This window comes from Ctenocephalides felis, unplaced genomic scaffold, assembly GCF_003426905.1.
Source record: "Ctenocephalides felis isolate EL2017-DRISC unplaced genomic scaffold, ASM342690v1 CF-g0.4_SCAFFOLD_03571, whole genome shotgun sequence".
In the NCBI taxonomy this organism is placed as follows: Eukaryota; Metazoa; Arthropoda; class Insecta; order Siphonaptera; family Pulicidae; genus Ctenocephalides; species Ctenocephalides felis.
The window spans coordinates 67,981,427-68,006,412 of record NW_020539725.1 but is presented as its reverse complement, the minus strand read 5'-3'; the positions used below and the strand labels follow the sequence as shown (position 1 = coordinate 68,006,412).

The 24,986-nt window shown below is 29.8% G+C and overlaps 1 protein-coding gene across 1 annotated transcript; it reads right to left on the bottom strand.

Moving 5' to 3' along the window:
- Positions 1-233: 233 nt before the first annotated feature.
- On the bottom strand, positions 234-9,905 carry LOC113386602 (Fanconi anemia group M protein). The gene is made up of 14 exons (XM_026624373.1): positions 9,663-9,905; positions 9,412-9,595; positions 9,071-9,333; positions 8,856-8,964; positions 8,589-8,754; positions 8,368-8,480; positions 8,181-8,302; positions 6,711-6,956; positions 6,433-6,642; positions 6,136-6,363; positions 2,847-4,814; positions 2,576-2,775; positions 2,389-2,497; positions 234-764 (listed from the first exon to the last, which is right to left on the bottom strand). The coding sequence occupies exons 1-14, from the start codon at positions 9,903-9,905 to the stop codon at positions 234-236; spliced, it is 4,692 nt and encodes a 1,563-aa protein (XP_026480158.1).
- Between the last annotated feature and the right edge of the window lie 15,081 nt (positions 9,906-24,986).

Below are 24,986 nucleotides of genomic sequence, written 5' to 3'. Positions count from 1 at the left end.
GAAATGCCGGTTTTTGTATAAACCCTAGTCCTAAAATATTATAGGCCTATGAAAAATGGAAACACCAATTCCTATATTAAATACTCGTTTTGTGGGCAGATGATAAATATAGATCTATTAAAACTGAATAATATATTTCATATAAAAATAAATACTATAAAAATACAAAACAATTAAAACATCTGTTCATAACTTAGGTACAACAACATTCTATTAATTTATACTATTATCTATCACTCTAAATCACTTTCTGTGTCCGATAATATACAAAGTTTCTTTACAGTCTTTTTATTAAAATTAGCTTTTCTTCGTCCTGTAATGGACTGATTTCCTTCATCACTGCTCGTTTTAGTTTCATAATTATTAACATAATTTTTTTTCTTCGGGCTTTGAGAATTTTCTATTATATCCAAATCATCTAAATCGGGTGACGTAAATATTTTTCTAACTCTACCCGATTTTTCTGGTGTTTTGAACTGTTTTTTCTCACCACTAGATTTTGTTTCAAATACATCATCTTCATCCAAAATTTGCGTTAAATCAGAAGAAGGTTTTGTGGTTTCATTTTTAATTGAGGATTGTTTTCGTTTTCGAGTGATGATAATTGTTTCTTCATCACTGCTGGAATTTTTTCGATTTGATGCAGTGTTAGAAGATTTTTGTCTTTTTTTACTGTTTTTTCGGAGTTTGCGTTCAAGAATTTCGAGTTCTGACAAATCGTGGTCGTATTCAATTTTGTCATCTTGCGAAAGTACGAAAGAATCCTGAAATCGGATAAAACAAATTCAAATACTATCAAGAATAACTCATTTACTATTTACTGGTTTTGTTATAATATTATAATCGAATCATATGAGAGATCTCACTTCTGATTCAAATCATACCGAATAAATGAAAGTTACTGAAAAGCTATGTATTTAATTTAGATAGTAAATGTTTCATGTTTAACTTCCCGTAGTTATAATAATGTTCCAAAAATCGAAAATAAATTTTTTTGCTAATTTTCACGTTTCAGGGGTTTCTGAACATTTTGGCATACCTCAGAAAAAATAGATGTGTGTGTTTTGTGTGTCCGCGATTTATTCGTCAACGTTTTTCGGGTGCACAGATCAACCGATTTCAATGGCTTAAAAAACATTCGATTCCTATTGATAGGGAGATGTGCTGATTAGTTTTTGGAAAAGGCAGGTCTAGCCGCTACGGAGACACGGAGCAAAAAGTGCAGAAAATAGAAATCGCGTTTTTGAGAAAACGGACTATCGGATTTGAATGATTCAAAATACATTCAATTTGTACTGACTGGGAGAAGTTGTGTTTAGTTTTTGGCAAAGGCAGGTCCAGCCATTTCGAAGATACTGAGATAAATGTACAAAAAAAATGTAGTTTTTTTAATTGAACATAATCTGTAAAAACAATTTGACAATTGACTATGAGCCACAGTTGATTGTTTCATCTTAAATTACACTTCTACACAAAATTTTAAATTGAAAATATGAAGTTTTTACGCGGTTTTGAAATAATTTCTCACATTTTGCACAATCTCTGGATTAGCACAAATATTTCAAGACTAAAACTGGCCAAATCCATTTAGCCGTTTTAGAGTTCTAGCATACTTAACATGTTATCAAGCTTCACTTTTATATATAAGTTGATTACAGAACTTTGGAAAAAAATAGTTTAAAGCGAAATTTAAAAAAAAATGAATGAAAATTTAATAGATTAACAAACAATTAAATCCCGTTTTGTATCTCATTAAATTTATCATTTTCAGTTTTGAAGTCCAATTTTGCTATGGGTTTTGCATAACATTATTTTATTACATTTTGAATTACGGTAATAAAATAATTGACACATATTAAAGACAATATATAAATTAATTTATTAAAATAGTTGACACACTTGAAAAATATTATTTAAAAATATTTTGAAAAATATTCAAAAGTTAAAATTGTATGTCAAAAATAATTTGAGCAAACAAATGGTTAATTTTATAGAAAAAAATAAATATTTGTACATTACTTCAGTATAATAATTTCAAAATAAAAGTTTATTTTGTTTAAAATTTTTTTTTGTATATCAAAAATACTTCAGATTCAATTTTTAATTTTAGGTAAAGTTCTAAAGCATACTTATATACTTCAAATAAACTTTGCAATTCAGTTTATATATTAGAAAATGTTACAGTATTTATAATAATCTATTTGAAAACGTTTAATATTCTTCCAACATTTCCTTACGGTACTGGACGTTCCAGCAATTTGCCCTAAGGCACGATGCCATACACCACTAGTTTGTTATACTATTTATAGTATGAGTTTTGCATCTTATCTTTCTTACATTTAATTTTCTTACATTCTGCATTTTAATAATTACTTAAAATTTACTCACTTCATAATTAGTTTGATCAGCGGCAATAGCAACTTGAGTAAAATCCCATTCTTTATGTTTCACAGGAGCTATTTGTGGTATTTTGAAACCTCCTACTTTTAAAGGACTCCTACAGAAAAAAAAAAACAATATATATAATATAATAACAATGATTAAAATCTATTAGTCGTTGGTATCTAATTATTACCTGATGCTTTGTAAATACTGCTTGGTCATATCAACTTGTTCCTCGTGCTCATTTTCAAAATTATTGTCAACAAACGTCATATCTTCTTCAGTAGCTTCATCAAGATTATCTTCGTCACTGCCTGATACTGCTGCTTCCAAATCCAAAAATGATAAGGCTTTGGATCTCACTTTTCTCTTCCTTGATTTGCCCATCGACGTCTATAAAACAAAAATGGAATGAAAACTTAAAAAAAAACTCTCTGAAAGCTATTGATCTACATCCTAATTACCTGGTCTTTCTGCAAAATACTTGGAGATGACTTGGAATCTCTTGAGGTTTTGCAACTGAATTGGAACTCTGACAAATCCAAATCAGGTACATCTGATAAATCAACATTTTTCTCAAATCTACTATCAATTCTGCTATTAGGTTTTGCACTAGTTTTGGCGCTATACTTAAAATTGGAGAGGTCTAATTTGGATGTTTTTGGTAAGCTTTCAGTCTTTTCTTCAAATACATCATCGATGTCGGAGTCGTACTGAAAATCCGCATAACTAATCAAGGAAGAATCTTTCACATCTTTTTTAGGACTCACTACATTTGTTTTGGGATCACTAGTAGTATTTGGTTTTGCTTGCAAGGAGTCACCCTTGTCATCAATTAAACTAAACAACTCATTCTTAAACCTTTCATCCAAAAGGTCATCAAAATCATCATCGACGGAATTGAAGAACGTTGATGTATTTAAACTTGTCGATTCACTTTTTGAACGATTCAAATGACTGGATGTACTCGGTTGATGTTTTAAAATCTTTAAACTATTTAGACGACTTAAATTCAATTTTGGTTTCATTGTTTTATTTGCAGGAGAATCGGTTTCGGCTTCTTCGCAAAACGTGCTGTCGTTGTTTTCAGAGGAAGTAATATTTTGTAATGATTTTCGATCCGATAAAGTACTATTTTGTAATGGTTTTTGATCAGATATAGTACTATTTTGTAATGGTTTTTGATCAGATAAAGAACTATTTTGTAGTGATTTTTGATCAGATAAATCGGAAGCGTTGATGACGTCTAACATCTGGGTGATGGTAAGAAAACTTTTGTTTTTGAGTTCGTCCAAGGATTTTTTGGGCACTTTAGGTTTTGGTGAAGCAATCAGAGTGCTGATTGTTTTTGCAGTTTTTTTAGACGACTTTGTTTCACCAAATAAGTCCAACTCGCTGTCTAAATTAAAATACTTTAAAACATCATCTATTTCGTGCTTTGGTAAAATATCAACACAACTTTGATTTTGATAGGTGTTGGCAGACTTTTTTTTAGCAGGTTTCTTGTTATTCGGCACATTGAACGCTTCAAAATCGTTGTCTAAAATGCTACTATCAATGATATCCACATTAGCCTCTAACAAACTAGTTTCCACTTCACCAACATTTTTTGAATCACTTTTTCCTTCATTCCCAGACTTTTTATTTTGTTCAATTTTAGCATCACATGTTTCTTTTACGAAACTCAAATCAGGTTCTTTAAAAGTTTCCAAACATTCTAATTGATCAGCAATATTGCAATCAGTTTCTTCTTCATCCTGAGACTTCTTAAATTCTTCAATTTTAGCATCACACGCTGCTTTCAAACAGCTCAAATCAGGTTCTTCAAAAGGTTCATCCAAAAAACTAATATCTTCAGCAGCAACAGCAGTTTCTTTCAAATGTTCACAAGAACATTTCGTAAAAGTTGTACAAAAATTGCAACTATCGTTCATCAAAGCTTTGATTTCGTTCAAATTGACTTTAGACATGAAATTGACCAGACCGGCTGACAATTCATTGGCACGGAAGGAAAATGACTGGTTTTTATCTGCAACAGATAAATCCGAATCTCTAAAACCTTTGTTTAAACTTTTATTTTCAGAAGTGCTGTCATCGTTTAGGGAATTTGTAAAACTTGTATTTTTCTTCGGTGATACTTGCAGGAACCGTAAAATACCACCGCCCGCAGCTTTGGGTTTATTCTTGGTTTTGGATTTTCCTGATTTTGATTCCTGTGAACTGCTTTTTACTTTTGCTTTGTCTTTAACTTGTTCTACAATATTTTCATATACTGAAAATTCATCGTCGCTGGATAAATTTGTTACGTCGACTTTGGATATTTTAGGGCCTAAATTACTGGTGTCATTATCATCAGGAATTGAATCTCTCGACATGGTTTTCTTTAAGTTGTTTTCTTTTTGTTTGGAAAAAAGATCACGCAAATCGGCGTTCTGGGAAAAGAGTTTTTTTTTGTAAAATTCAGCAAAGATTTTTTTATAAAATTTAGGAGTTCTTTATAAAATAGAGAACGTTAAAACTAGGAGCCCTTTCATAAAATTGAGGTGTTAAAAGAAGAATTTAATATAAAATTTAGGGCTTAATTAAATCTTTTCTGATTTTTTTTAACTTCCGCTAGGGTAAGTTACAGTAATAATCCAAAAATCGAAAATACCGAAAATTACGATGAAAAATCACGAATCCTCGATGGATAAAGTAAATCATTCTAAAATGATGGACATTTTTTTGGAATTTATGACGAGCGATGACGTCCAACAAAAAGATTTTTGATCATTTTGAAGAACTTGACTGAGCCTGATGCTGGAAGAAATGCTTCTTGGTGATACTTTGTGGAAAATAGACAACTATTTTTGGATCAATATCAGGAAGATGAGGTAAAAAATTTATCTAAAAATCTCTAAAATTTTTGCATATCCTTACGTTTCAGAAGTTTCTGAACATTTTGGCATACTGTAGAAAAAATAAATGTGTCTGTGTATTCAGTAACACGAATCAACCGATTTGATTAATTCGATTCATATTAATCGCAGATCCAGCCGTTTCGGAGATACGGAAGAAATAGTTTCAAAAATTGGTATTTAGTTCAGAAATGATCATTAGGCATATGCACATCAAATTATTAGATATTTTATAGAGATTTTAATAATAGGTATAAATTTTGTTTACATTTCTATGGGTTCCGTACCTATGTTTATCCATACAACTGGAACGCGAAGCTTACGCGCATCGATATTTCATCTCTAAATTAGCTACGTAGCGCAATTGTTTGGAAAAAAGTTCAAAATTAAATAAACATGATTCTCAAAAATCTGATTTACAAAAATTTTTCAATCGTTTTATGGTACAGAAATTTCCAGCAATTTGCCTTAAGGCACGATGCCGTGCACCACTAGTATTTTGAGGCTTTGCTGTTTTATATAAAATTAGTTCAATAAGATAATTTGTATACTTTCTTATAAAACAAAACTTCCATGTTTCGAAAATTAGTTTTAACTTTCATCAGTTGATGAAATTTTTACGAAAGATCTCGCGAATTGAATAAAGATAAATGAAATTATTCCGCATATGTTTCATATCCTTATATTATTTATACAAAAAAAAATTCGTAATTTTTTATTTCCTGCGTTTTTAACTTATAGTAACAATTGCACTTGTTTCTCGTCAACAACATAATTGATAGTCAAATAAACCCAGTATGTTTGACAAAATTGTAAAAAAAATTAATTTATTAATTAAATAGTTAAAAACGCTTACCTTTTTCCCAGTCGTAGCCTTCGCCTTTTTTTTCTTCGTATTATTTTCTTTATTCGAGTCTTCAGGAGGCGTTGGCGTATAATCTAAATGCATCTGTTGACACTTCAACTCAATATCATCAGGTATCATTCTAGGTGCATTCATGCATTTCAACATATTCTTTATAGTCAAACTATTTTCAATGCGCCCTGACACGTGATTCTTTTCCACCATGCATTGCATCACAACCTAGAAAAGGACAAAAATGTAAACCGACATTTGAAAATAAAATTATCCTTTTTTTTTCAATTTTTTTACCGCTTGTTCTCGTCCTTCTGTGGCCAATAGTACAACTTTGCCAGTTTTTTTCCTGCCGGTTCGGCCAATCCTTTGCACCAATCTTCTTGGGTTCTTAGTGCTGGTGTCGAAGCAAATAATTAGATCGACTTCACCAACGTCGATACCTTCTTCAGCAATACAAGTGGAGACTAGGACATTGCAGATGCCGGCACGAAAATGTTGCATCACCTGATAAAAAAGATAATAGTAAGGCAAGAAATTTTTTTACCATATTTTTCTATAAATTAAATTCTTACCGCATTCTGTTGTTTCTTAGTAAAATTTTTATCACCGCCTTCGCCGGACAATGTTCCAGATCCAGTAAACATTCTAGGCTTGATTGGTGGTCCAATGTCCAATAATAATCTGTTGACTAAGACAACAGTGTCCCGAAATTCGCAGAAAATGATGCATCTTGTGTCATCGGCATCTTGGAAATGATTTTTGACGACATCGGCCAGGTGCTTGAATTTTGGGTGACCATACACAATCGGTTTATCCGACTAATAAAATAAAAATAACATGGTAAGGGTCGTTCATAATTAATATTTTTTTATTTTTGGACAAAATGTTTTCTTTTCATTTTTTTATTATGTTGCATAAAAAATACATACAACTAGGTTTATACTTTTTTATCGCCAACCCTTATTTTTATAGCCATTTAAGTAATGTATTCATTTTTTATTCCGCGTTCAGTCGTTATATATTTCTGACATAATTTTAGTCCAGATTCTTGAGCTTTAAGAAAAAGCTAAAATCTTAATTTAAATGACAATTTTTTTCATTAAGCGTTGTACAACCCATATACTTATTTGAATTTTAGGATCAAATTGATTTATTTAAATTTTTGTAATTTGTAATACATAATTGAAAAATACACGTAACTCTTTTCACTTAAAAAAACAATTTATTTTTATCAAGGGTGGTCCACCCTTATCATTTTTTTTTAATTTTTAAGTTTTAATTTTAATTTTCATAATGCACACAACTCTAAATTTTCACCCTACTTAAACAAATCGCTTTCATAATAGCCATTTTAGTAATCGAATAATTTTTTACCACAATAGTAGACAGGGGGTGTTTTTTTTACTGACCTCATGACAAAGCATTAATTTTACCCTAAATTTTTATCAAGGGTTGTGCACCCCTTTATAAATAGTTTGCATAAAAAGCAATTTTTGCAAATAAACAATAGAGATTGGATATTAAAATCTGAAGATACAGCAATTTTGATAGAAACTAGGTACCATACAAATCAATAGTAAAGCTGCATAATTTTTCATTCACTCAATTTTTTTTTAAATTTTTGTCAATTCAATGATCAAATTTTGCTTCGTAATTATGAAATTAATGAATAGTATATAACATTGTAAATAATACAATAATAAGCATTAATAATATATCAAAATCTTGAAGCTTCAAATGTATTAATTGAATATAAACGAAATCAATTTCAGATTAGGTTGGCTGTTAAAAAGATTATGAATATGATTCTGAAACATTTATATGTGGCATGCTTTGCAGTGGGTAAACTATTCATATATTGTTTTTTGGCTGCCTCTTTTACTTATTACCACATTTGCGATCAGTTAGTTATTTTTATACTAAACATTTTAAACTAGAAATATTTTTTATTGCAAACGACGTTTTCTGGGTCAGCTAGTATATATACATATACATATATATATATATATATATATATATATATTGTGTAAATTAATTCCCACCTTTATTATTTCTCCGTCAGGACACTTAACATCTAAATTAAAATCTCCAACACAATTAATAATTTCTTGTTTCAGCTGCATCAATCTGTGTTCACGATTGAGCCAACCTTTATTATTAGTATCTGAATGAAAACAATACATATTTATTACTGAACATAAATATATTAATATATAAAAAAATACTTACCCTTGAAAAAATTCAAAAATATTCTGTATCCATGATTAAGTAGTAGATCCAGTCCGTGGTATAACGATATGCACATTGTGTAATCACTAACGACTTGTGAATGCTGCGGATGCCTGAAAAAAAAAAATGTAAATAAATATAAATATATGTCATAAATGCAAAAGTATTATTCTGAGACTTGAACTAGTTTGAAATATGTATAAAGTATTACTTCCACTCACTTTTTTCCTTTGTTCGCTTCCGCCTGATACTCTTTGTACTGCATTAATATTCTGTTTTTATGAAGTGTCCCTAATGTGCCACTTACAACACCAAGTTCAAGTAATCTTCGAACATAGGTATCTAAAATATTCATATATTTATCTCGAAAAGACATCAATACAGGATCTGAAAGTAAATGAAGCATATTTTAGAAGATAATAGAATACATATTATTTATTAGGTATTAATAATCAGTAACTTGAAATATATTGTGATCTAAAACATACCTAACTTAATTATTATAGTATGAATATTTTTTGAATGTATATATGGAACAACATCTGGTGATTCTTCATTTTTTATTTCAAGATGGTTTATTCGCAAACAGTTTATAATCTGAAAGTTGATAAATTCTAATAAAAAATAAAATGATTAAGCAAGGGTTATATGAGCTCTTTAAGGAAATAAAAATCTGTAATTCATGTAATAATTTATCCCTTACCTCTATGACTTCATCAACATTTTTCCCTGGCGTAGCACTCAATGCCAAAATTCTAAAAAACTCATGCTTCTCCCTTATCATCTGAACCACTTCTACATACGAATATTTTCCTCGAGTGTGATGAGCTTCATCAACAACGATTAACCTGATCATATTTACTGGAAAAATACCCATTTTCAAATCATTATGTAAAGTTTGTGGAGTTATAAAGAATACTCTTTTGGTTTGCCATACGTTTTCTCTCTTCTTCGCTTGAGTTGCACCTGATGAAAAAAAAATTATTAGTAATAAAGAAATTAATAAAAAATTATTAATTGATAATTGATTGATAATTATTATACCGGTAATTTCTGCAGTATCATCTGTGGGTATTGCAGCAATATTCATGCAAGCAGCAATTTGCTGTTTCACCAACGTTTTTGTAGGAGCCATAAATACAATTTTGCCTTGAGGAAACCATCGGTAGTAATTATAAATAACTACAGCTGCTATGAAAGTCTTTCCAAGACCAGTCGGTAAACAGACCTAAAAACAAGCATAAATTTTAAATAAAAAATTACCAGACCCATATTCAAATGATTTTATTATTTACCATTGTATTTTTTAATAATGCTTCATAGGTAATTTTATACTGGTAGTCTCTTAGAGGATAGTTTGTCGGATAAATCCATGTACCTCCGAGTGCAGAATTGAATCCGATTTCAGATCTTAAGCTGTCATTTTTGGAAGTAGTCGAATTGTTGCCAATATTATTGCTTGAACTATTGTCTTCAGGAACAAAGTCACCATTTAATAAATGGGATATACTTTCTACATCAAAATCTATGTCATCCATTGTTAAAAATATGTCGAATCATAATAACTGAAATTTAAACAGTAATAAATATAAAAAACAATGTAAAATAATCAAATTTCAAATTATTAAGGTATTTGAAGATATGTTTTCAATTGTTGCAAAATTAACAAAAACTCTTAAGATATAGGTTAGGTTGGGTAGATTTTCCACAAACGGGAAAAAAAGTATTAATATTGATAATTAATATTAAAAAAGTAATATAATTACAGAGACTTCATCAATTATTATCGAGAGACTTTTTATTAATTTATAAAATATAATATTCACCAAATTAAAAAAACGATCCTTCAATGAAAAAACATTTCTAACAAAAGAATATGAATGTGACATGATGTACAAAGCTTATAGCACACAAATTTAGTATCTAAAATATTTACAAATATCTAGCAATAAGCAAATCAACTATTATATTGTTTAAATAATAATAAATAAATTAAATTTCAAACAACGTCTTTATTCTTTAAATTAACTGTGAATGACAGCTTTTAAATGTCAACAGGTTTTCATAGCAAGCCGCTTGACTATAATGGCGCTGTTGCTGTTTTGATAATTTTGAATTTAACGCGGGAAAATACTTGTTTGATAAATTAAAATTTTTATCTAACTTATCGGCAAAGGCAAATTGCTGGAACTTTTCGTACTGTAATCTAAAATTTTTGAAAGCTTTAGTTAGAACATATGATTTCTGAGAATTTTGAGTTTTTAAAAAAATTGACTTCTTTGAAAACTTTGCTTTTTGTCTTTTAAATTTTACCAGGAAATAATGATTTTAATTCCTCATAAAATTAGAGTAGGTACAAGTTTGTTATAAATAAACACACCACAATTCCCATTATTATTTATTGCATGCACAAATAAAATTAATAATAATATATATTATTAATATATTAATATTTGACCTTTCAGTTATTATCTTCAGATAGATTATAATTATCTTGTCCTGGTTAATAGTCCTCAACTTCATAGTCATAAGTAAATTTCATCAGGTCGATTTATTATATCGTGTCTGCATCTCATACCTTTTTTAGCACAAATATCTAAAAATAATTCATTATACATTTATATCAGTGCACATATTAATAGTAAATTTATTACAAGGAATAGGGATTGAATAAGTTTAATTAATAATGTATTGCTACTATCACGCCAAAGGGGAATTTCTTACTATTGTTAGGTTTATAATATGTATGTGTGTTAACCCTTAAAAACAATGTATTTTTTAATCTTAGAACATACTTTATAAAATTGGTCAATATATTTTATTTATTTTACTTTGTATTCAAAATTTATTTTAAAAAATTAATTTCCACACTCACAGGACATTTTATTAAATTTTTAAGTTACATCAAAAACACCTGCACGTTTTTTTGTGATTTAAAAACATAACAATGACGAAATCGTTACGTATTTGTTACGGAAATAAAAATGTTTGTGTGCCTTCTAGGTTACGTAACCGCTATGTTTGCCGTAACATCTGTTACGCAACAGTAACGTTTTAATTACGTTTTGTGGTTTACTGGGCTAGGATGTTGAAAATTAAATTTATAAACAAGTAAACAAAAATTTTAGAAACTGCTTCAATTTTAAATTAAATCGAATTCAATCTTATAGTAATAAAAATTCTTTTATTTTTTAAAAGCTACTTTAGCAAAAACTATTTCAAATTTACTTCGATTCCGTATAAACTTCTTAAACACTTTTTTAAGAAAATTTTAAACATAATTTTCGTTTTACTGGCCAGCGAGTAAATATTTAACATGTGGACTAAAAATGTTTTCTGCATTTCTTTAATTAACTCTAAACTTTGTTTTGGGCACTCTTTTTTAGTTAGGCATAAAGTATACGATATACCGTATATATCGTATATACAATTCACTACGATTTTATATAAACTTCTTATACATTTTTTTAAATACCATTAGTTTGATTTGCCGTGAGCAAATATTTGTATTCGGGACATTTTTCTGCATTTTTTTAATTAAGCTGAGAACTTCATTCCGTACATTCTTTTTCAGTTAGCTTATCAGATTTTATCTAAATTGTTTTACAAAGTTTATAAAAAAATTAATACAAGTTTGACGTACCCGGGTATTTTTTACAAAAAGAGCATAAACGCCTTTTGTCGACATCACCACCTGGAACTAAAAAATAAAAAAAATATAGTAAAACAAATGTCAATAATAAGTTTAGAGAAGAATATGAATTGCTACTCATTCTAATAACAATTTGTGATCTTAAAACTAAAACTAGCTTCCAAGTGGTTCGGACCAAATAAATTTGAATAGTCACCTGAGTTTCCTTCTAACAGGCCCTTACAGACAGGACAATCAATAAACCTATAATCGCCAGCCATATAATCTGAAAATAAAGTTTTAGACTTACAATAGTATTATATAATTGTAACTTAAATAAATTTGGATAGTCACCTGAGTCTTCTTCTAATCGACCTTGTTTTCCTCTACAGGTCGGACAATCAATAAACCTATAATCGCCAGCCATGTAATCTGAAAATAAAGTTTTTGACTTACAACAGATCGAAACTAGTGGTGTATGGCATCGTGTCTTAAAGAAAATTGCTGGAACTTCCCGTACCGTAATGAAATATTCGAGAAATTTTAAACGTTTTTAAATATATTACTACAAATACTTTAACTTTCATTATTTTTGCTATCTTGTTATATCTGATTAAATCAAATGTAAATCATAAATCAATTTATCTCCAGAACATTAACAATCGTCATTTCATTTCGAATTCAATTTCAAAAAAATATATAGATGCCTAATTTACACAAAATTGAAAAAGTGCTCCCGCATAGTCACAGTCTAATTTGCAAACAATTCTGTGCGACATTTTCACTTATACTGTGCTTAGCTTGGCGGCATCTTCACATTTTTCAATAGTTTTTCACAAAATTGGAAAAATGCACTTGGGCAAACATTTGTACCAGAGTGGCGCTTAGACTGTGCTTAGCCTGGTTAATTTTTTAAATTTTTAATCCAAAATTACAAAAATATTTTATGAAAAATAAAAAAAGATATAATAATTTTTTATCCTCAAAAGCAATTGTTTTGTCAATACAAGCAGAAAGTTTATTAGATCATTCAAATCGGACGCTTAGTTCACTCAAAAACTGCTATTTTTGCACATTTAGCTCTGTATCTTCGAAATGGCGGGACCTGTCTTTGCCAAAAACTAATCACCTCTTCTCCCAATAATTACAAATTGAATGTTTTTTAGATCATTTAAATCCGATACTCCGTTCTCTCAAAAACTCGATTTGTATTTTCTGCTCTCTTTGCTCCGTATCTCCATAACGGCCATACCTGCCTTTGCCAAAAACTAATCAGCACATTTCCCTATCAATTGGGATCGAATGTTTTTTTAACCATCCAAATCGTTTGACCCGTGCGCCCGAAAACGTGGACGAAACAATGCGGACACACACGCACATACACACGCACATACACACGCACATACACACACACATACACACACACACACGCACATCCATTTTTTCTGAGGTATGCCAAAATGTTCAGAAACCTTCAAAACGTCGAGAAATACAAAAATTTTCATTTTTGATTTTCGGTCAATTACTATAACTACCTTACGGGAAGTTAACTAGTGGTGTATTAAATAATAGTAAATTTATGGAAAAATTTAAAGTGCTGAGAAATACATAATGGGAATAGATTTGTTATTTTAGTTTAAAAAAGTAGTTAAAACAAGAAACCAGTTTTTGAAATAAATAAAAGAAACCTGGATCGTCACGTGTGAGACGTCTATGCATCCAAGGTTTATCGAATTTCCCGAAGCCAATAAAAGCACGTCCATCGCGATCTGAAAGCAAACAAAGACCTTTTAAGTCATATTTTTTAATTTGAAAAATAAATGAAATGTAATTTGTTAAACTCAAACTAATAAAAAATAGTAAACTCAATATTTTCTTTTATAAATTATACCATTTTGTTCGGCTTTTGGATGAAACTTTATGATGACTCCTTGCACATTGTCTTCACCTGCAAATAAAAATTAAGTGATCAAAATCTAAACATCCACAAAATTATTATCTTTGTTAATATATTTACGATGACCGCCGGCAACCATCGCCAGCTGCAAACAAATGACCAGGAAAATAATTTTCAACATATTTACACAAATTTTAGCAGCACTAATGCACTATTATCACTGGTCCTGGATGTTCCACTTTATATATTAGTCAATTTTTATTACTTGTTTAGACTAGAATTTGTGAATAATTTTTATGATATGAATAAATCATACTCATTAATATTGTATCCAATTTGTGCCATTAGTCAATTTCTTGTTTTGTCTACAGATTTGTAAACATTGCGCAGACTCGACTAGATGGTCGTTATAAGATTTTATTTGGTGATCCATTTTAGTAGGTGTAGTAGCTTTGTTAAAGATTCCACAATTTTTGACAGCATCAACTGTAATAAGAGAAATACTAAGGTAAGCCTATTGTTAAATTAACTAAAGAATCGGCTTTGGCCAGTTTTATATTTTATCAATATTAGTTTTAGGATTAATCCTTCCAGAGCCCATGCTTCTTTCTAAACTGCTCCTGGATCTGATATAGAACCCAAAATTTCATTTTACTCAGACAAGTATGGTAGAAGTTGTTCTTATTGTTTTATCATTATTATTTTTAAGCTCTTCTTAAGAGTCTTTGTCAAAAGATTTAGCAAAGGTTGTGCCAATGTTAAGAGGAACTTCCAATGTTATTTGGACGATAGACGACTTATGTGAAAAGATAAAATGCTGAAGCAAAAAACACAAGCTTGAGAAGTAAATCAAGGTAAGAGGATTAAATATTACTTTGTGCCTATACATTTAGTATTAAGTATTAAGCATCGAGTAGGTACTGAGTAAGTATTGATACTCTGCTGTCGATGCTAAGTACTTTGATAAAATATTATATCATTTTTTTTCATTATTTACAGTATATTTCAACAATCAGATTATATATACAATCTTTCAGCTAAAACCAAAATTCGATTATCTACCTTTTTATATATAAAAATAAAGCTCGATATTATATTATATTCGCTAAAACTCGAAAACGACTAAACCGATTTAGCCTGTCTTAGTCTTGAAAAATATGTGCCAATTCAGAGGTTGTGAGAAAAATGAGATATGATTTCAAAACCGCGTACAAACTTTGTTGGTTTGTTATTTATTTTTACTTTGTTGTTTTTTAGTATCATAATCAGTTAGTTATTTTTTATGGCTAAACAACGTTTGCCGGGCCAGCTAGTATATAATATATTTGCTGGAACTTTCGGTACCGTAATTTGAAATTTTTAAACCTCCTAAAAAATGGATTTTTATTTTTTTCGAACTGGGTGTAAGTTGCATTACTCCTTAAGGCAAGTTGCATTACATTCCAGATATGTGTATATAATCAACTCAACCGATAACAATTTAAGTTTAGCAATTTTCGAAATGATGATAAAATAAATAAAATGATAAAATTTTGAACTATTTATGATAGTACATAGTAAAGTAATCTGTTTTACTACTTTTACTATCTCTCCAGTACAATTTCCAACTGATATAAATAGAACAGTTTCCTAATTTTCATAATTGGTTCAAGATTTTTGTCGAAAACGTTTAGATAATTTTGTTTTATATATCTGCTATTTGTAAAAAAAAATATTTTATTTACTTTTTTTATATTGTTTGAACGGCAATCAGAACTCTTATATCTTCTATAATCTCTTTGTTTGTTAAGGACTTATGACTACATTTGTAAAAAAAATGGTTCGAATAATATATCCAAATTATCAACTCAACGAAAAAGTAAAAAATAGGCCAAATAAATATAACAATAAAAAAAATCTTGATTTTTTACGATAGTAGTAAAATAATTTTTTTACTAGTTTCATTATTGTACTTATAGTACGATTTCCAATAATATAAATAGACTAGTTTCTTAATTTAGAATTTCATAATTGGTTCAGGATTTTTGGGAAAAACGTTTAGATAATATTTTTTCATGTATCTGATAATTGTGAAAAAAATGTTTCAAACAATATCTCGAAAACTATGTATCATACGTTTAGAAGTATAATTATAAAAACGTGGGCCTTTTTTGTCATTTTTTTATATTATTATTCTTTTATACATTTATCTAATAATTTTCCTATTTGAAAATAATTTTATTTCGATGAATCTTAAATATTCATCATTACGCTAGAATTAGATTTGAAATCTGAATTATTAAATAAATAAAAAATTTTTACTCAAAATCAATCGTTTTTTCAACACGCAGAAAGTTTTTTGAATTATTCAAATCGGATGCTTAGCTCTCCCAAAAATTGCAATTTTTTGCACATTTAGCTCTGGTTCTCCGAAACGGCTGAATCTGCCTTTGCCAAAAACTAATCGCTACTTCTCCCTATTATTACGAATTGAATGTTTTTTAGGTCATCCAAATCGGTTGATCCCTCTTAAAAACTGTCATTTTTAGCACTCTTTCGTATTCTTGTCGTATCTTCGAAAAGGTTGGACCTGCCTTTGCCAGAAACTAATCAGCCAATCCCCCTAATTTTTTAAATCGGTTCATCCATACGCCCAAATTTGTCGATGAAAAATTGTCTCTACACATACACACACATTGATATAAAAACAAAATATAATAAAAAATTTATACATAAAATTAAAGTAATCAATACAATACAATTAAACTTTGAAAATATTTTAAATACAAATACAATTGCAGTTAATTTAAAATGAGCATATAATATTATAATTAAAGTGTTTTACTAATCGTTGGTCCTTCAGGAAATCAATCAAACCAAACAAACATCCATTTTTTCTGAGGTATGCCAATGTTGAGAAATCTTCAAAACGTGAATATATGCAAAAATTTTCATTTTCGTTTTTTGGCCCATTACGGAAAGTTAACTAGCTGTAAGTGGAATTCTGTCTTGAGGCAATTATGGCATCGTGCCTTAAGGCAAATTGCTGAAACTTCCCGTACCGTAATGAAATGTTCGTGGAATACTGAATGTTGTCAAATAGATTATTATAAATATTGTAACATTGTCTAATATTTATAAATATTATATAAACTGAATTGCAGAGTTGAAATTATTTGTAAAGTATATTAGAGCTATAGGCAGAATTAAAAATAAAATCTGAAATATTTTCGATATACAAAACACTAAAAAAAAAAAAAAATTGGACAAAATTTTTTTTTCCAAAATCAATTATTTTGTTAAGACAAGCAGAAAGTTCTTTGAATCATTTAAATCGGTCGCTTAGTTCTCTCAAAAATTGCCATTTTTTACATATTTAGCTCCGTATCTTCAAAATGGCTGGGCCTGCCTTTGCCAAAAACTAATAAACACTTCTCCCAATCATTACTAATTGAATGTTTTTTAGATCATTCAAATCGGATACTTCGTTCTCTCAAAAACTCGATTTGTATTTTCTGCACTTTTCGCTCCGTATCTCCGAAACGGCTGGACCTGCCTTTGCCAAAAACTAATCAGCTCTTTTCCCTATCAATAGGAATCGAATGTTCTTTGAACCATTCAAATCGGTTGATCCCTACGCCCGAAAACGTGGGCGAAAATTTGTATCCATACATACATATACACACACACACACACACACATCCATTTTTTCTGAGGTATGCCAAAACGTTCAGAAACCTTCAAAACGTCGAGAAATGTAAAAATTTTCAATTCCGATTTTCGACCCATTACAATAACTTACCCTACGGGAAGTTAAAAATGTTGCTATTAAAGTTTAAACCAAGTCTTCCATCCACTGATTGCTCAAAAATAAATCACCACCATCAGTTGTCAATATTATTTATTGCATGCACAAAAAATATTATAATATAATAAAGTACATTCACTCATAATCACCGAATTGAAAGTAATTATTTTGTAGTGCTTTCATAAAGTGTTCCTTCAGATCAGCATGATAATTTGCATCTGGTTCGAATGACACATCATGTTGAAAGCCCTTGGTCAGTTGTGGTTCGTCCTGTGATCGAAAATGATCATCGGAATCCTTATCGAAGTGATGAGGCCTGTTGTTATTTGCTGCTAATATACGACGTGCTAGTTTACGAGGGCTAGCTGGAAGTGGAAGTAGAATTTTAATGGATCGAATAGAATTTATAATTATTAACTTTCCGAAGGTGAAGTTTAGGTTCGGGCTGAAAAATCCGATTTGCTAATTTTATGTTTTCTTGATATTTCAAGTCATTCTGAATCGAAGGATGCCAAATTTGGGGAAAATATGTGTGTTTGTATGTGAGCCGATTATTCACCTTTCGTCGGCTATGTCCATATTTTGGCTGAAAAATCCGATTTGCTAATTTTATGTTTTCTAGTCGTTTCAAGTCTTTCTGATACGAATTATGCTAATTTTTTTGACCGATTTTTGAGCCGAGTTTTGAATATTTTTGACCTTTTGTCGTCGATGTATCAAAAACAGTTGTAAAAGCCATTCCATGCAAAGACTAGTGTTTGTCAATTTTGTGAGATGATCAGCCGAGCAGTTTTTTTTGCAATTATGAGAAAAATGTAAAATTTGTTGTCTACGATTTAGCTCACAATCTGGAAGCGATTTTAAAAATTAAAATAATTATTCGAAATATATCGGTCGGGAATTGCGTCGATCAGTTTTTGTTGAAGATCTGCCAGACCGTTTCTTTGGGATAAATGTGAAATATTGAAAAATTTTCCGTGGGGTAAATTATTGTATAGTACTTTACGTTTCAAAGAAAAAATTGATGTGTGTGTTTGTGTGTGTTAGTGAGCGTGTGTGTGTACATGTGTGCGGATACAATTTTTTGTCGCCGATTTTAAGAATACGAATCAACCTATTTGAAAGATTCAAAAAACATTCGATTTCTATTGATGGAGAGACGTGCTGATTGATTTTGGCAAGGGCAGGTCTATCGGTTGCGGAGATACAGAGCAACAAGTGGCAAAAATGGCAATTCATTTTTTGAGAGACCTGATCAAAAATGATCGATGGACTGGACCAATTTCAATGATTCACAAAACATTTAAAAAAAATTAAAAAATATCAAAAAAGTAATTTTCCCAACTTTTTTTCGCCAATTTCACAATTCTCACAAATCTGATTTTTTCAAAGTTTTTAGAAGAAATTTAAAGTTTAAAAAAAAAATAATAATTTCCGGTACGGGAAGTTTAAGCAATTCACCATGCACCACTAGTTTATATAAATAAATTAATATTAATGATTTGTCAAAATCATTTTTGACCTTGAAATTGCGTTTCCTAAAATTTCTAGACCTGCCGTTCCAAAAATGTAATCAATTCATCATTTCGTCAACGCGTAAAATATTTTCTGAATTATTCTAATTTCACAAAAACTGAATTTTAATTTTTTGCTTTTTTGCCAAGTGTCTCCGAAACGGCTGGGCCTGCCTTTGCCAAAAACTAATCAGCACGTCTCCCCATCAAAAGGAATCGAATGTTTTTGAATAATTCAAATTGGTTAATTAAAATTAAAATTTTTAATACAAAGTTTTAAAATCTTGAATTTATTACCATTCTGTACTTTATGTGGGTGCAACTTTATGATGATTCCTTGAATTTCGGCTTCACCTGAAAATAAAAATAGAAGGATCAGAAATATTATCTTCTCTAATATATTTACCATTAGGACTAGGATATCCGTTGGCATATATAACAAATTGCAAACACACAGCCAGGAATATAACTTTAAACATTTTTGGTCAGAAAAATTGAGCAACCAACTAAAAATAAACTGGTTTTGAATTTATACTTTATATACTTGATAATTTTTATTACGTGACGCAAATTTTATAACACGTATATAAATTTTACTAATGAATCTAGTTTTATTTTATTTTAATTAGTCATTAGTTCAAGTTATTTTTATTTATTAATAATTGGAATCATAAATTTTATGATTGCGAGAGTAATTTAAAAATTTTAATCGAATCAATGAGTGACATACTAGTGTATTAAAATTAATACTAATCAAATGTTAATAGAGGGGTGCATGGCATAGTGCCTTAAAGGTAAATTGCTAGAACTTCCCGTACCGTAATTAAAAATCTTGGTACAAAACCCAGAAAAAAATTACACAAAATGTGTACACATTATTAAAATCTCTATAAAATACCTGATAATTTGATGTGCATATGTCCAATAAACATTTTAGACCGCCAAATGACATTTTTTTAACTTATTTTTATTGAGAGTCCATAACCGCTGGACCTGCCTTCCCAAAAGTTTTATCAGTTCTTTCTTGTCAATACAAGTAAAATGTTTTTTGAATTATTAAAATCGAACGCTCCGTTCTCTTGAAAACTGAGTTATCGTTTTTGGCACTTTTTGTCCCGTATCTTCGGAACGGCTAGATCTGCCTTCGCCAAAAAGTAATCAGCACGTCTCCTTATTAATACAAATCGAAAGCTTTTTAAGCTATTCAAATCGGTTGATCTGTGTTCCCGAAATCGTCGACGAAAATTTGTATCCGCACACACATACACACGCACACACACACACTTATGCATACATCCATTTTTTTCTAAGGTATGCCAAAATGTTCAGAAACTTTTGGAACGTGAAGATATATAAAAATTTTCATTTTCGATTTTTTTGCGATTACTGTAACTCATCCTATGGGACGTTAAAACCTAATTTCCTTATGCTTGTTCCCTTTTATGATGTTGTGTTTTATTAAAAAACACATATTAAAAAAATCTGAGCTCTATTGATTAGGATAAACATATTGATAACTAAAAATATGGTTGTTATTAAATCCTGAAAAAAAAATGAAAGCAATAAATTTATAAATTTTCATGCAGACTTTTCATCTATATATTGCACAAAAATAAATCATAAACCATCGCCATTGCCAATTTTATTTATTGCATGCACAAAAATGTAACAAGGAACATTTACTAATAATGATCTAATTCGTTGTCACTAATTTATCTTCTATATTAGTAATCGTTCAGAGGCCAGGAACTATAATTCCATCAGGGTATAGTACATGTTTAGAATTGACTGGAGAGCCACCTGGATAAACAACCGAATAATTAAAAACCAGAATCATTTAGAGATTTAAAATTTCAATAGATCGAAATCAATGGTACGTAATTGTTCGAAATTTTAATAATTTGATTAATGTAGTTAAGGGGCGCAACTAGTGTAACCGCCCAAAATAAAGGTGAATTTTGAGAATTTATATTATAAAAACTACTTTATCAATTATTTCAAAATTTTAGGAATATATTTATGTCGTCCAACAAAACAAATCACCTTGATGAGCAGAACCTGTATCGTGACCTGAGCTTTTAAAAGAATCATCACAGTATGGTATACAACGAGCGCGCTCTTTTGCATTACCACCAACAGCGCCATCTGAAAGTGGAGATTTAAAATTTTAATAGATTGAAACCAGTGGGTAAGACTCGTAAGACTTAAGTGCATCGAAAATATATAGAAAAGTACAGTGAATATGCCTTCAAGACGATTGCAGAATTTCAAATAAATTTACTAACTAGTGGTGTATGGCATTGTGCTTTGAAGCAAATTGCTGGAACTTCCCGCAGCGTAACGAAATGTTCGAGGAATATTAAATGTTATCAATTAGATTATTATATATAATGTTACATTGTCTAATATCTTCGATATACTCGTATATAAAAATAAGTCGGGTTTTCCTTCCTGATGAATGACAATTTCGCATTCGTTGGAAAGGTCTCGGGCTCCGCAAGGTCTATAGCTAAGAAAATTAGTTGTGCATGGCATCGTGCCTTAATGCAAACTGCTGGAACTTCACGCACCGTAATTAAAAATTCGAGTAATGACATTAGTGAGAATTATCAGAATTATGCTTGGTTAAGTCAACGAGCAATTCTTGCTGCAAAGAATAATAATGTACACGCACTGAATTTCACCATTCAATCAAAAATTGCTGGTGATTTGGTGATATACCAATAATTCCGACTGGTCTTCCGTTTGACTTCAAACGATTGTAATTTTCGGTTCGCCTTGCATTCCCAATAACAAGTCGCAAGGCCAATCGCTTAGTGTTTGCGGGATAAATTTCAAATAGATTATTTAGAAAATCATTGTTTTTGACATGGGCAGTTATACGTTGCCTGTTCACGAGTTGAAAAACCATCCGCTTTGTTTGTGTTAACGTCAGACCAAAAAACAAAAAATGTGGTTTACCAAAGAACACTTCAATGAAACGGATAATTTGCGGATTCACTTTCATTTACTTAGAGAAGTTCAACTAAAAATACTTTATTTTTGTAATCGAAATAAATTCATTACTGTTGTATAATAAAATCAAATTTTTCCTTTTCAAATATAAAACAAACAAAAAATTTCTTCATTTTTCTCACGAAACCATCTTGTGGCGAAACGGAGTTCGTCGGGTTTGCTAGTTTATGAGAATTATACAAACCGAATTACAAACTTAAAATTATTTAATAAAAGTATGTAAGTGAGCTTTAGATCTTCAGCCTGAATTAAAATTAAAATTTGAATAATTTTCGATATACAAATGTTGCAACCGAATAAAATTGTTTGAATTGTTTTTATAATTATTGAATAAATTTAAGATATATAAATAAACAATTTTGTCACTTATTAACTAGATGCATTTTTTACCATTATGTACTGGTTTTGGGTGTAACTTTATGATGACTCCTTGAATTTCCCCTTTGCCTGCAAATAAATACAAAAGGATCAGAATTTAGTAGTCCGAAATAAATATTATCTTCTCTAATATATTCACCATAAGGATCAGGAGATCCGTTGGCATATATCACAAGTTGCAGACACACAACCAGGAAAATAATTTTGAACATTTTTGGTTCAAAAAATTTAGCAACCGCCTGCAAAATAAACTAATGTTACTGGTTTTGGATGTGGACTTTATATACTTGGTAAATTTTATTACGTGACGCAAATTTATTAATAAAATTTATGACATTCAAATAAATCATACTAAAAAATCTATTTTAATTTTAAGATAATTAACTCGCCATTAGTCTAATAATTGGTATGATAAAATTTTATGATATGATATGATATATTCCAAAAGCAAATTAATAACTATAAGCTTTATTGTTTTATACATTAAATAAATTTTATAGTCCAATTATGTGCGTCAATTTTATTTAAACCTCATTTATTTTTTTAATTTGCCGTAGGGTAAGTTATAGTAATCGCAAAAAAATCAAAAATAATTTTTTTTATATATCTTTACGTTTCAGATGTTTCAGGCATACCTTAGAAAAAATGGATGTATGTGTTCGGATACAAATTTTCGTCGACGATTTCGAGAACACAGTTTAACGGATTTCAATGATTCAAAAAAATTCGATTTCCATTGATAAAGAGACGTGCTGATTACTTTTTGGCAAAGGCAGGTGTAGCCGTTTCGAAGATACGGAACAAAAAGTGCCAAAAACTGTGACTCAATTTTTGAGAAAACGGAGCGTCCGATTTTAATAATTCAACAATAATTTTACTTTACAAGATTTTCGGGCGCACGAATTAACCGATTTGAATGGTTCAAAAAACATTCGATTCCTATTGATAAGGAGATGTGCTGATTAGAAAAAGTGCAGAAAATAGAAATCGAGTTTTTGAGAGAACGGTGAATCCGATTTGAATTATCTAAAAAACATTCAATTTGTAATGACGGGGAAAAGGTGATTAGATTTTGGCAAAGGCAGGTCCAGTCGTTTCGGAGATACCGAGCTGAAAGTGCAAAATATGGCAGTTTTTAAGAGACTTAAGCATCCGATTTGAATGGTTCAAAAAATATTCTGCTTGTTTTGACAAAATAATTGCTTTTGGAAAATAAATTACTTCAAAATCTTTTTCAATTTTTTTTCTCAATTTTTTTTTGTGTGTCGAAAATAATTCAGATTTTAATTTAAATTCTGGCTAAAGTTCTAAAGCTCACTTAAATACTTTAAATAAGTAATTTTAACTTTGTAATTCAGTTTATATAATTCTTATAAATATTAGACAATGTTACAGTATTTATAACAATCTATTTGAAACATTTAATATTTCTCGAACATTTCGTTATGGTACAGGAAGTTCTAGCAATTTGCCTTAAGGCACGATGCCATACACTACTAGTTCTTTTGTTGTACTAATTTGCTTCAAAATTAACTATCAATAAAATTGAAAAGTAAATAATTTTATTCAAAAACTTCTTTCAATCACTAAATTTACTGATAAAATTTTCCGTTAAAATTACAGAATACTCGAGAAAAATATTTTTCATCAAAATTAAAATCTGGTTCATACCAGTCCTGTGAAAAATTCGAAAAACAGTTTTTTAAAATGTTGATTTTTGTATGAACCCTAATTACAACTGAATAAAAGACAAAGATACTACTTATAATAATTGAATACAGATGATCAAAGTATTTTATTAAATATTTTCATTGTACATTGCAAAAAATACACAAGTATATGTTGACCCAGTTTTGGTTAAAATCCCTCATTCAATATTCTACTAGTCGCCCCAAAATTATGCATCAACAAGTCCATTACATAATTAGATGAAATTCTCTATCAAACAATATTATATTGCTGATTTATCTCCTACTTTTTCTGGGTCATCACAATCACAGAATCCTGTTTACAGTTCATAAACTTGACACATTCTCCTTGTGAATTTCTGGCAAATCCACGTTTGCAGTTGCATCCAGGGATGCAGACGTTGGTCAATTCGGAAGAACATGATAATCCTTCCATTTTTTCACTACCATCACACATTAGGTCACAATGGCCATCACAATGACTGTATTGTTCGTTTGGGCCCTTGCATTTTCCAGCTGGTAAAAGAATAAAATTAGGTTAAAAATTTTGTCTGAGAAAAAAATTAGTGATCAAAGTGCAACAAGTAGTTGGAGTTAGTTTTGATACATTGATAAAGATAAAGAAGATTGGTATATGTCTATTACCATGGTCACTTACCCTTATGTGGTGATGGAGTAGATGTTGGGCGAACTTCATCATCTGGCGAAG

Coding starts and splice junctions, on each gene's coding strand:
- LOC113386602 (XM_026624373.1), bottom strand. CDS start 9,905: ATGGATGACATAGATTTTGATGTAGAAAGTATATCCCATTTATTAAAT. Junction 8,755..8,855: donor TACTATAATAATTAAGTTAG/GTATGTTTTAGA, acceptor ATTTACTTTCAG/ATCCTGTATTGATGTCTTTT. Junction 6,643..6,710: donor CTAAGAAACAACAGAATGCG/GTAAGAATTTAA, acceptor CTTTTTTATCAG/GTGATGCAACATTTTCGTGC.